A 13,633-nucleotide genomic window follows, 5' to 3' on the forward strand; every position below is an offset into this window, starting at 1 on the left:
ATCTCTTTTCTCTGTCCTTTGGTCCCCAGGCCTGTGACTGATAGGCCTGTGACTGATAGGCCCATTCAGTAAATCATTAAGTTGTATCTATTCACAGTATCTCAATTGAACACATAATTTCAAATGTGGCAAATGCGGCTACAAGTCTGTGTTAAACAGAAGTGAATCCTGCCTCAGAGGGCTGGAAGAAGTAGAAGCGCTTTGTCAGAGTGCATCTGTCTTTGGTCGGCATCTGTCTTTTGGCTGGAATGGAAAAATCTTCAAAGCGTTGCATGACCTGTGTGTTTGAAACAAACATTGTATGAAATTAAGCAAGACTAAGACAAATGAAACAAGAGCATCATCATTGCTCTCTATGTGGAGTTGTTGCCTCACTAACTGACATTACTTTCCACTTACTTTTCTGAAAAGTTCCTCAATGTCATCCTTTTGTGCGTAGGCGGTAAACACCTCGTCAACAAACTTGATGAGAAAAGACCCCTCAACGGAATGTCTGTATGAGACAGTATCTGGAGGAAAAACATACAGAAACAGGTCATATAATTCGTTTTTATTGCATAAAGTAACTATTCTTCGCTGATTTCAATGCAGATTATTGATATTAATCTTCAATGTATTATGAAGTGTAGAATAATCAAATAACATTTAAATGAACTGACCCGGGGTGCAGGAAAGAAGAGAGATGAAGTCTTTTTCTTTGTTTACAAATCGCAAACCATCATCCTCAATGTTTCCTTCATCAGCATCATCAGAGACCACAGCTGCGTTTGCGCCATCTCTAACCAGCGCTGATCCTTCCCCCTCTGAAACACATGTAGCATACTTTTAATACAGTTCACTCAGTCAACAAATGAGACATGAGCAGACTCCTAATGTTTGTTCTGTCTGTGGGAATAGAGAGTCACCTCCTCTGCAGGCCTGGATGATGATGATCTTGGGTTTGTTCAGCAGCGCTGGACATTTCTCTGGGTTCAAGTGTTTGTAAATGTTGTCGATGGGGAACTCATCTGGTCTTTCATTGTCAGATATCTTCTTTTTCCAGTCGACACCGAGGACAGTATCCCGTTTCCCGTGTGACATGATAACCACCAACACACTGTCCGTCTCTTTGAGTTTCGGATGTTTGGAGAACTCATTTAAAGCATCATCGATTGCCTGTGACAACACAAAAAGGAAAACATCAGTTACTGTATCACCAACTCAACCAGACACAAAGAAATATATTTAATTCCCTTTTTATAATAGTACCTTTCCTGTGAGGTTTGTGTGTTTCACCACCTCGTATCCCAGAGCTTTGAGCTGTTTCTCCATGTTGGCCTCATCCTTCTCAGCTCCATTTCTGTTTAATCTCTCATCAGTAAACTTTATATTAGTGATGAGCAGGGACACACGGCTGCTCATGAAATCTTTGGCCACAGGGTAAATCTGAAAAACAGATTTAAAGGGAAAGAAGTACAACAAATGTATCATTTGTCGATAAATATTGAACTTTCTTAAGAAAACTATTTTTCCCACTTGTGAAACAACACCTTTCTATCGAGATCAGGTAAACTAAGATGTACAGGAACCTATTTAATACTCTTGATATGACTTTTATGAAGGACTAACATCTCTATCATTCTGTTTCTTCCTCCAGATGTCGTCGCTGGTGAGTGGAGTTGGCCCTTGCTGCTCCTTCTGTGGCTCTGCAGATGTGAACAGCAAAACATTTGTTTAAAACGGTGTACTTCTTTAATATACCTCTATGAATGACAGGGTCAAAGAATGATATTCGTCACTAAAATATGTCAGCTCACCCGGCTGAGCAGGTTGACCAGAGGACAGACCCAGTTTAGAGTAAAGTGAAGGATCTCTGCTTTGAAGGTGAGCGATCATCTTCCTGCTGGCTGCGTCTCCTTTCGCCATCACCATGTCAATGAGACTGCGTGCTTTGTCTTCTGTGGTACTGTTCTCCTCCAGTACGCAGTTTTTCTGGCCCTTATTCAAGACACCATCGCCGAAAAGGTCGTCCAGGAGCTGTTTAATCAGTGCGTTGGTGGCCTCTTCCACAAACTTCCTCCTCACATTAAAAAGCTTCTTTTCTAGAAGAGGTGATATGAAGCAAAAGAAATGGCACAACTCAAAAGTCTTGATTTAAACAGAGGTACTAACATGAGGAAGACATTCGGGATATATGTTATTTAGTCTGTCCTCGTTGATATAAATGGGGTGAACACAACAGAGACACATGTGATTATAAGGTAACACCATTCACCACCACCACAAAATACATCCTCTCAAACTGATACAAAAACTGAACATTATAACATTATGAAGTTGAATTTATTGCGTGACTGTTGTATTAAACTGCATTTGTTTTTGATAAGTGTACCTAATATACTGGCATCTGAGTGTATATTAATGTTTTAAAAAACAAAGTTCAACTCATGTGAATTAGGTTAGTGTGAGTTAGGAGTCATTGTGAAGTCAAACTAAAGAAATAATTAATAAACTCATGGTGCAAACCGGAAAGGAACCTTTCGGCAGTCCGAGTTGCCGCACGGACTATAAATGAGGTGGCACACATCAATAAGGAAGGAAGGAAGTGAAGCGAAGCCGCAAACTGAAGCAATGCTTAGCGCAAAAACATCCAACCCCGTGCAAACAGATCTACAAACGCCAGAGAGGCAGCCGGTAAGACACCAAGCCCATCAGGAGACCCAGCGGACAATTGAAAGTAAATGTTTGTGCAGGCGATAGCCGCTAGTGTTAGCCACGGGGCCGAACCGGCAGTGCGGTCGTTAACCCTATAAATGCCAGTGTGTGTCATGTTTGATTCTCATTCATAATTTAATGATGTCATGATTGTTTAGTGAGCTTATATGTAGCAGAGAAATTAGTTAAAATGATTATGATATTATATTATTGTGGTGGCATTATTTAAATTAAGTAAATGTAAAATATTTAAAATCTGAAGTTAACTTAATGAAATCCCTAAATGCATTAATAATAACAGTTGGAGAATTTATGTCGCACTTTGTTTAATTTAAGAGGGAAACGGAAATAATTGTTAAAAATGTATATTTTCCAGAACATTGTAAAAACAACCCTTTTCTTGTTTATTGGTTCAAAAGGTTTTTCACCTACCTGCTTGCTTGCAAACTACTTGCTTACTTGCAAAGTACCGACTTACCTGAAACCTTGAAATCACAAAATAAAAGAAGATAAGAGGAAAAGAAAAGTGTGGTTATTGAGTGAAGTCCAGCAACTCTGGGTAGATGTCCAACTCCTTCAAGTGGAGATTGCACAAAGAAGGGGAGAACTTGACAGTGAAAAACCGCCAGTACCATAAAGCTGGCCAGGAAAAAGTACAGGAGCTTAAAGCTGGAACAGCAGGAGCAAAAAACCTGGAATCCTGGAAAGGAAAAAGAGTGGAGGATAAAGCACCATAAGCAACAGTAAAGGCGCCGTTGGAAACTCCACTTGTCAAATTCACAATTAAAGAACCTTAAAAATAAAAGTAAACATGGCTAATCAAGAAGCTGGAAAATCAGTTGAACAATTGAAACTTGAAAGAACTACAGCCAAAAGAGTGTTTTCCCGTCTGGTCAACAGTATAACCCGGTCACATACGGACATGTCTGAAGAAGAGCTCAGAGACAGTTTCAACAAACTCAAGGCACTAGGAGAGAACGTCATGGAGGCAAATGATGAGCTGGAAGCTGGCTTTATTGCAGATCTCGAAGCAGAGCTGGAAACGGATGAAGTCATGTTAACGGAGCAGGAAAAAGCCGACCTGGAAAAAACTACAAATGAGTGCCAAGAGAAGCTGAAGGAGGTCAAGAGGTTGCTCCAGAAGACTCTTTGGGTCAATTTTGGAAGTAGGGAAATGTCTATAGCACTACAAGCAGCAGAGGCAGCATGCGAACGCGTCGCTGCTGTGCAACCAAACATTAACCAGGAAGCGTATCAATTCATGCTGGACCAACTGAAAGGGTTGGTAGGAACAGCAAAGGACACGCATGGTCGATGGAAGCAGTGGGCCCCACCAGAGGCTCAGGGGGAGCGTCAGAGGCATGTGAGAGAGCTCGAACTTCACGTCCCCTTGATGGTCTCCAGAAAGGCTGACTTCATACAAGCAACCATAAAGGAGGATACTGATAGACAAGCCCAGGTGAGAGCTACATCTAATTATCGGATACCAACCATCAAGCTAAAGCCAACAGCCCTCCCCAAGTTTGGTGGCATCAAACGTGATTTTCACAGGTGGAAGAAGGACTGGGAAGCGCTGCAGAGTCAGGGAGAGCCAACAGGCTCAAAAGAAGTGAAAAAGGTCCAGCTACTAGACAGCCTGGAGGATAAGATCACACGAGACCTTCGGCTCACGGCTTACAACACATCTGATGACATCTTCCGTGTGCTAGAGAACCGCTACGGCAACCAAACATCCATTGCCATAGAAATAGTGGAGGAGATACAGAAGATGCCAGCTGTCAAAAGTCACCAGCTACGGAAAATCGTCGACTTAATTAAAACTGTGGAAAAAGCACTTCAAGATTTGAGTGACCTTGGAGACACAGGTGCTATAAAAAATCCCCTTGTGACTAAGTCCATTGAAAGTAAACTCCCGGAGACACTCAAGAAGGAATGGCTTGTGTATGCAGCTGACAGGAGGAATGATGTGACTTCAAGAGGTCGGTTCGACGGTCTCTTGGCATTCCTCAAAGACCAGGAGAGCATATATGAACAGCTTGAGCAACTGATGGAGGAAGAGCCAAGCAAGAGAGAAACCAAGGTGGAGCCAAGATATGCCAGAACCAAGTCAACCAAATCAAGCAACGACCAGGAAGGGTGTGTGGTCTGCAGTGATGTAAAACACAAGTGGAAGATCTATTTTTGCAGACAGTTCCGAGCGCTGAAACTAGCAGAGAAGAGAGCTGCAGTAAAAAGGTTGGGAGCATGTAAAAGATGTTTGGAGGTTCATGGCGATGGCTCACAGTGCAAACCTGGATTCCTGTGCAGAAACCAGGACTGCAAGGATGCAGATACTCCTGAGCATCACTTCTATCTGTGCCCCAACGCTGAGGCAAAGAAAAGCAGCGATGGTCAGAAGAGAAGCAGCGATGGTCAGAAGAGGAGCAGGTTCGGTCCGGAAGGGGATAAAGGCAGGAGGAAGTACACAGAGGAGCAGGAGGACTTCTTCGGGAAACTCTCACCTGAATTGGCAAACCAATGCCGAAATGTGTTTTCCAATACTGCATCCAGGGCTTTCAATACTGTCAAAGACCAACCAAGCCTTTTAGGGGAAAGCGGACTTCAAGAGCTGCCAGTACTGATGATGCTTGTCGAGGTCACAGCAAACGCTGGGCAGAAAATTGGAACATTAATCGATTTGGCTTCTGACACCAATTACATAACCCACAAGACTGCAAGCAGGCTAAACCTCAAAAATGAAGAAGTCGCACTTGTCGTCCATGGAGTTGGGGGCATGGAGGTTCGTGTAGAGACGAAACGATACCTCCTCAAGATCAGAGTGAAGACACCAAAAGGCACTCTCAGAGCCCACCAATTGGTGTGTTATGGACTGGACAGCATTGCAGGGATACACAAACATGTGGAACCAAAGGAGCTCCAGAGATTCTTCCCAGATGCACCGCTGGATGAACTCCGGAGACCTAAAGAAATAAGTCTGCTCATTAGCCACAAAGAAGGTCAACTAGCGCCACAGAGGATCAGAGCTGTTGGAGACCTTGTGCTGTGGGACGGTCCACTGGGGAAAACAGTGGGAGGAACGCATCCTGAACTCTTTGAAGAACTCACCGTGTCAGCTCACATGTCGAAGACACACTTTGCGAGGTCGATGAGAGCAGCGGCTGCAAGATATGAGGAACAACTCACCAGCATGGTCCCAGAGGGTCCGCTGGCAAATAATCAAGGCACCATCCAGCTCTGTGAATCAAGCACTTCAGCCATCAACCAAGACTTTTTAAAGTGGTGGAGATGGGACAGCATCGGCGCAGGATGTGAGCCAAAGTGTGGAGGCTGCCGCTGTGGGAACTGTCAGCCGGGTGGCAAGGAAATGACTCTTGCCGAGGAGCGAGAACTCCAAGTGGTGAAAGATGGTCTCACCTACGTCACAGGAGACGCCCACAGCAAAGAACCACACTGGCATACCAGATATCCATGGGTAGAGAACCCAGACTCCCTGCCGAACAATAAAAGGACTGTGGAGGCCACATTCCTCAGGACGGAAAAGCAACTGGCCAAAGAACCTGAATGGAAAGTTGCCTATACTGCTCAAGTCCATGACATGATAGATCGGAAAGCTGCAACCAAGTTATCCAGAGACACAGTGTTCAACTGGCATGGGCCAGTATGGTATGTGAGTCACCTCATTGCTCCAAACCCCCACTCTGTCACAACCCCTGTGAGACTTGTTTGGAACAGTAGTCAAAAGTTCAGAGGTGTGAGCCTGAACGACCTACTGATGAAAGGCCCGGATGTCCTCAACCAGATTCGTGCAGTGCTCCTGAGATTCAGGGGTGGAGTGCATGCTGCTCTGGGGGACATAAAGAAGATGTATAACTCAGTCTGGCTGGAAGAAAAGGAGATGCACCTGCATAGATTCCTTTGGCGTGATTCAGAGGACGAAGAGCTGGGGGAATATGCAATCACCAGGGTAAACATCGGTGACAAGCCAGCAGGATGCATCGCACAGCTTGCAATGCGTGAAACTGCCAACCTCCCACCTTTCACTCACCTCAAAGAGGAACGGCAGGTTATTCAAGAAGACAGCTACGTTGATGACATTCTCACGTCCCACAATGACTTAGACCAGCTGAAAACCATCAGGGCGAATGTGCAACAGATTCTGAAAGCTGGCGGGTTTGAGCTCAAACCTTGGGTTTATTCTGAGCAAAGTGGGAGGAAAGAGTGCAGTGACAAGCTGGAAAAGGCTGCGGAAAAGACCATGGTCTTACCAAACCAGATGCGAGACGAGGATAATAAAGCACTCGGCCTTGGCTACATGGTAGAAGAGGACAAACTCCATGTCATGGTGGGAATAAACTTCTCAAAGAGAAAGAAAAAGATGAGACTCAGCCAAAACCTTCTGCAGGAGCAGATAAGAGCCCAAACACCCAACCCCCTGACTCGGCGAGCACTGCTGAGCCAAGTGTCAGGGCTGTATGATCCAGTCGGCCTGGTAACTCCCATCAAGCAGAAGGGAGCTATCCTGGTACGTAGGGCATTCCAGGAAGCAAAGGGTGGAAGTGCACCTGTAAAGGACTCATGGGATACTGCGCTCTCAGATGCCCTCAGGGAGGACGCAATAAAGCTCTTTGAGGAGTACGGCCAACTTGCCAAAGTCAAGTTCACCAGAGCACTGACTCCCCCAAGCTTTACTGATGGTCCCCTGGCGATCACATTCTCTGACGGTAGCGAGCATACTTATGGAGCAGTGATGTACCGCCGATGGAGTTCAGACCAGGGCCCGGTCATCCGGCTGGTGGAGTCCAAAGCAAAACTTACTCCTTTGGATCAAGGAGGGGATGCTGTCAAAGCAGAAATGTGTGGAGCAGTGTTTGCCTCACGGCTGAAAAAGTACTTTGAACTGCACAGCCGAATCCAGATTCAGAGGTGGTACCATTTTGTTGATAGCCAGACCATCCTTGGTGCAATACAGCGGGAAAGCTATGGCTATCAAACATTCTTCGCAAATAGGATCGGGGAGATTCAAAGCAACACAAGGGTCCAGGATTGGTGGTGGATTCCTGGCCCACAAAACATTGCCGACATTATAACAAGAGGAGCCAGCCATCAAGATCTCGATGAGGACTCAGAGTGGCAAAAAGGTCCGAAGTTTCTAAGCTTGCCAGTGGAGGAGTGGCCAATCACATCAGCCAAAGAACTCGCAGCCACTGCCAGGGAGAACGTCACAAAACTTCAAAAAAAGGCATATGCTGCTGCACTGACCAGAGCTCAGGCTAAGAAGCAGCAAGTGGAACACAAACTGAAACAGGAGGCACAAACAGAGCAACGGAGGCTACCTGCAGGGTCTGCAATCCAAACGCTGGTGGATGTCAGGAGATACAGCACTCTGAGCCGTCTGGTAAAGACAGTTGCATGGATCTGGAGAGCAGCTAAACAGTTTGGCAAAGGAAGCCAAGCTGTGGAGAGTCCAAAGTGGGAGGCAATCTCCTCCACAGGAGTCATCTCTGTAAGGGAACGAGAGGATGCCCTGAGACACATTTTTCTTGCAGCGCAAGAAAACACAACCTTCCCTGGCACTACGGTAGACAGGCTTGTGGTCCACAAAGACAAAGACACTGGGCTACTGGTCTGTGGAGGCCGAATACAAAGCTTCAAGGAAGCTCAAGTTAGCATCCCCCTCTTACCCTATGACGCCTGGGTGTCCAAGCTGATAGCTCGAGAGGCCCACAATGAAGGTCATGAGGGAGTAGCTGGAACCCTCCTAAAAATGAGGAGGAAGGCATGGGTCATTAAAGGGAGGAGGATCGCACAAAAAGTTGTTGATGGTTGCATGGTCTGCAGGAGAGGAAAAGCAAAGACGTGTCAACAAGTAATGGCTGACTTGCCGCCAGAAAGGACTGAACCTGCTGCGCCATTTGAGTTCACATCAGTTGACCTCTTTGGCCCTTACCAAGTTAAAGATGACGTCAAGAAAAGAGTGACACTTAAGGTCTGGGGAGTTGTCTTTTGCTGCATGGCAAGCAGAGCCATTCACACCGAGCTGGCAAACACCCTGTCAACTGAAAGCTTCCTAATGGCTTATCAAAGGTTCACGGCAATCAGAGGTCATCCAAGAAAGATGTGGTCGGACCCAGGCACCAATTTTATTGGAGCAAAACCAGTCCTGGAGGAGCTCTACAGGGTTTTGGACCTAGACAAAGCAAACCTTGAAGAGACCGCAGCAAGGAATGGAACTGAGTGGCAGTGGAAAATCCATCCAGCCGATTCTCCACACAGGAATGGTGCTGCAGAAGCTGCTGTGCGAATTGTAAAGAGGGCATTCCAGAATCTTGGGAATGAGGCTTCACTAAGCTACAGTGAGTTCCAGACAACTCTTTACATCGCAGCCAACCTAGCAAATGAGCGTCCAATTGACGCAAGAGTACAGAGCAAAGAGGACTGCATTCAGTATGTCACACCCAACACTCTCCTACTGGGCCGGGCCTCTCAAAGTGGGGACTTGAAAACCTTTGACTTTCACAACTACCCGTACAAAAGACTGAGAGCTATGCAGTCGGAGGTGACCAAGTTCTGGAGGAGCTGGAGCCAACTCGCTGGTCCAAACTTATTTGTCCGAAGCAAATGGCATACTGTTGTGTGGCTGTGTGACCAGAATGCGCTACGAGGGCAGTTCAAGCTTGGCAGAGTCATCGGCACGACCCCAGATGATAAAGGCGTTGTAAGGGACGTCAATGTAAGAGTTTTCCCGAGCTACTGTGTCCCTGTCACGAGAGCTCTGAAAGGCAAGTCAATTCCCAAAATCAGGAGGGAAAAGATCCAAGCCACCGTCCTTCACAGGGACGTCAGGCGGCTCGTTGTCCTATTACCTGCAGAGGAACAGGCAGAAAGTCAAACGCAGCAGGGAAAGGAGAACCAAGTTTGCCTTTGAAGCTGTCGATCTTCACACCATTTCCAGGCGAAGATCGAGTGGGAGGTGTGAAGTCAAACTAAAGAAATAATTAATAAACTCATGGTGCAAACCGGAAAGGAACCTTTCGGCAGTCCGAGTTGCCGCACGGACTATAAATGAGGTGGCACACATCAATAAGGAAGGAAGGAAGTGAAGCGAAGCCGCAAACTGAAGCAATGCTTAGCGCAAAAACATCCAACCCCGTGCAAACAGATCTACAAACGCCAGAGAGGCAGCCGGTAAGACACCAAGCCCATCAGGAGACCCAGCGGACAATTGAAAGTAAATGTTTGTGCAGGCGATAGCCGCTAGTGTTAGCCACGGGGCCGAACCGGCAGTGCGGTCGTTAACCCTATAAATGCCAGTGTGTGTCATGTTTGATTCTCATTCATAATTTAATGATGTCATGATTGTTTAGTGAGCTTATATGTAGCAGAGAAATTAGTTAAAATGATTATGATATTATATTATTGTGGTGGCATTATTTAAATTAAGTAAATGTAAAATATTTAAAATCTGAAGTTAACTTAATGAAATCCCTAAATGCATTAATAATAACAGTTGGAGAATTTATGTCGCACTTTGTTTAATTTAAGAGGGAAAAGGAAATAATTGTTAAAAATGTATATTTTCCAGAACATTGTAAAAACAACCCTTTTCTTGTTTATTGGTTCAAAAGGTTTTTCACCTACCTGCTTGCTTGCAAACTACTTGCTTACTTGCAAAGTACCGACTTACCTGAAACCTTGAAATCACAAAATAAAAGAAGATAAGAGGAAAAGAAAAGTGTGGTTATTGAGTGAAGTCCAGCAACTCTGGGTAGATGTCCAACTCCTTCAAGTGGAGATTGCACAAAGAAGGGGAGAACTTGACAGTCATTGATGATCCAATAAATATGAACTCATCATATAAACACACAGTGACTTGGTCCTTTCTTAATAGTGAGTGAGAGGAATTCATGATACATCCTGCATTCAATTATCCCTGTGCATTGCTTAATCGTATGTTTATAACCTTGTTGTACAGTGTAACCACAAATCTATACGTTTTTAATATTTACATTCATGTTCAAATAGTTATGCAACACTTTGCGATAGTATACTGTGAGTAATTATGTTGCGGTTGCGGAAGAACTGGTTTGTGCCCTTCCTCCTCACGGTGGAGAAGAAGGCTTTCTTACTTCATTTGATATGCTGAAGATTAAAATATGCCTTGGTATTATACATCATATGTGAATGATTAGACCATCAGTGATCGGAATGTGAACCGTAAAACTCTATTTCACTTTTCGTCTGGCACTTTTATGGGCTGACCTGCGTACTTTGGACATTTTCTCTCCATAAACTCGCGTTTACAGTTTGCCAGAACAAACTCTTGAACCGACATAGAGCGGGCTATGAATGTAAAACATGCCACAGTTGTCTGTGGACTTATCAACATAATAGGGCGGGCATGAGCACCAGCAAAGTGAAACTAATACGTGGCACACACAAAAACATGCAGAATGATCCAGATTGTCCTTTAATTAACAGACTTTGTTAATCAAAGGAAGTGTAAAATATCTTATTTGAACCCCTCATTGCGCACACTTACAGTAAATACGGCTCGAATAGATTTGAGTCGACTGACTGATCGCCCGCATATCGACGCCAACATACAGCAAAGTGATGGTCACTTGTAAAGTGCATTTAGCGATGATCTCTTACCTGCCATCTCTCAAATCTCGTGTCACAGAATGTTTTAACCGGAGTCTGCGAGTCACACAGCCTTTATGCAGAAACGGCCGCTGAACAAACACCGCGGGCGTCGCCCACTAGTTGAGATGGTGGCGATGCTTCCTGTTCTACGAGGAGCCGACTTCATATTATCAGAACTACCTACACCTACAGTCTGTATTACTGCTGCAGGCTCACTACGTGTGTTTTTTATAAAGAGAGTCATTGCTCCAAATGGTGTAACCAGCTCTTTGTGACATTGAACCACATTTGCAATAGTTGAGACTCGAATGAACCGTAACAGTAAAACAGGATTCTGTGCGCATCTTCCAGCAGCATGCAGCTAAATCAGGTGCCTCTCTGCTCGTAAACTTCCAAAAGAAGTGCAAACAGACTAACAAACAGGCAAACACATATAGTAGCCTATATAATCAACCTGGTATACAATTATCATTTCATAATGAGTTCAACAACCAGGAACAATTGCTGTTCTGAGTTCTGGGAATCTTTAAAGGTTTTAATTTTTCCAACACAAACATTTCAGCATAGACAACATGCGCGGCTGCAGTTTATGAAGGATTTTATGGTCTATTGTTTTTAACCCGTACGTTGAAAAATGTTTTAATTTAAAACCTGTTAAATGGTTTCCCCGTCAGTATTACATTAAACAAGATTTGTTCCATTACAGAATATATTTATGTAAATTCTAAGAAGCTAAACTGCAAGTAAGTTTTATTTGTGGCACAATAATGACATGAAATCTGCCAGATTTCCCATAATTCAAATGGTCACATGGTAAATGAAAACAACACACAATTGAAAATATATATCATTTTGTAATGAGTCATACACGGTGTCTGAATTTGAAAGTGACATATTAAAAAAGTGACTTTCGCCATCACCATGTCAATGAGACTGCGTGCTTTGTCTTCTGTGGTACTGTTCTCCTCGAGTACGCAGTTTTTCTGGCCCTTATTCAAGACACCATCGCCGAAAAGGTCGTCCAGGAGCTGTTTAATCAGTGCGTTGGTGGCCTCTTCCACAAACTTCCTCCTCACAATAAAAAGCTCCTTTTCTAGAAGAAGTGATATGAAGCAAAAGAAATGGCACAACTCAAAAGTTGTTCATACTGGTGGAACATGTTCTAGGTTGGGCCATCCTATCAATTTCACCAAACATCCCAGTATGATTTCATGCAAAAAAAATGTAAGTATCAAACACGCATTATTACTTGGCAGTTAAATATTTAACATGTATTCCAACATGAAAAAAATCAGTAAATAACACTTATATAATATAATATAATATAATATAACATGTTTATTTCTTGAGATGCCCCCATGGACCTTGTTATAGGAGGTAAAGATCAGGAGAAGTAAACATGAAGTGTAATTATGAATACTGATGTTAAATTAAGCTGTGATGAGTTTTCACTGTTAATTTAACATCTCTATTACATGTTGATGCCTCCATGACCAAGTTAAGCAGATGAGACTGAGGACAGCTATGTAGAAGAAAAGATGTTCACTTTGTCTAATATGTAGCTTGACAGAGTGCTCATGTGTGTCCTGGTGTTCTCATGTTTCCTTACCTCCTCATCCCTCACTCCCTACCCTGGTGTTCTCATGTTTCCTTACCTCCTCATCCCTCACTCCCTACCCTGGTGTTCTCATGTTTCCTTACCTCCTCATCCCTCACTCCCGTAACTGTCCGTGCTGGATCCGTCCCCGTTGTTTTAAAAAGCTAAATAAATGATTAGCATGACGTCATCCAGCTAGCCAAACCTGTCTGGTGTACAGCTAGTACAGAAGCTCCGCATGTACTGCTTCCCTTTCCCGCGAGTCTGCTGTCTGATTGTGAGGTCAGGCTGATCTGATATCAGCTCTTTGGCTGCAGAATCTCCGCCAAAGTTCTCCTCTCAAACGGGTCTTGGAGGAGGAGTGCTCGCGCTGGCGCCTGTAGAGACTTCTCCTGACGAGAACGCGCAGCGAGGGGGGCCTGATCGTTCTGGCCCACAGCTGAATCTATTTGAGGGCGCTGATTGGCTAACTTGTATGTCACTCATTTATATCGTGAATCAGCAATTGGCTAAACTGCTTCATAGACCCGTCTCTTTTGGGCCAAAACGATCAGGCCCCCCAAGCTGCGCGTTCTCAGAGTGTCGTGCACACAGACAGAGAGCACGAGCAGAGAGCACACAGACAGAGAGCACGAGCAGAGAGCACGAGCAGAGAGCACACAGGCGGAGAGGATGAGCAGGAAAAGCATATATTTTGCG

General features: G+C 44.6%; 1 protein-coding gene across 1 annotated transcript in view; it reads right to left on the reverse strand.

Moving 5' to 3' along the window:
• LOC306780010 (caspase a-like) overlaps nt 1-11,473 on the reverse strand; it is a 12,437-nt gene extending 964 nt beyond the window's left edge. The window contains exons 1-8 of the mRNA XM_079272169.1: nt 11,347-11,473; nt 1,797-2,081; nt 1,609-1,685; nt 1,249-1,425; nt 906-1,155; nt 660-803; nt 400-509; nt 1-277 (exon numbers count right to left, since the gene is read on the reverse strand). The exon at nt 1-277 is cut by the window's left edge and continues 964 nt beyond it. Of these exons, the coding sequence (XP_079128295.1) occupies nt 152-277; nt 400-509; nt 660-803; nt 906-1,155; nt 1,249-1,425; nt 1,609-1,685; nt 1,797-2,081; nt 11,347-11,353 (1,176 nt within the window). The 5' untranslated portion in view covers nt 11,354-11,473 and the 3' untranslated portion in view covers nt 1-151. The remainder of the gene's footprint in view (nt 278-399; nt 510-659; nt 804-905; nt 1,156-1,248; nt 1,426-1,608; nt 1,686-1,796; nt 2,082-11,346) is intronic.
• Between the last annotated feature and the right edge of the window lie 2,160 nt (nt 11,474-13,633).

This window comes from Melanostigma gelatinosum (assembly GCF_949748355.1).
Source record: "Melanostigma gelatinosum genome assembly, chromosome: 7".
NCBI classification, from domain to species: Eukaryota; Metazoa; Chordata; class Actinopteri; order Perciformes; family Zoarcidae; genus Melanostigma; species Melanostigma gelatinosum.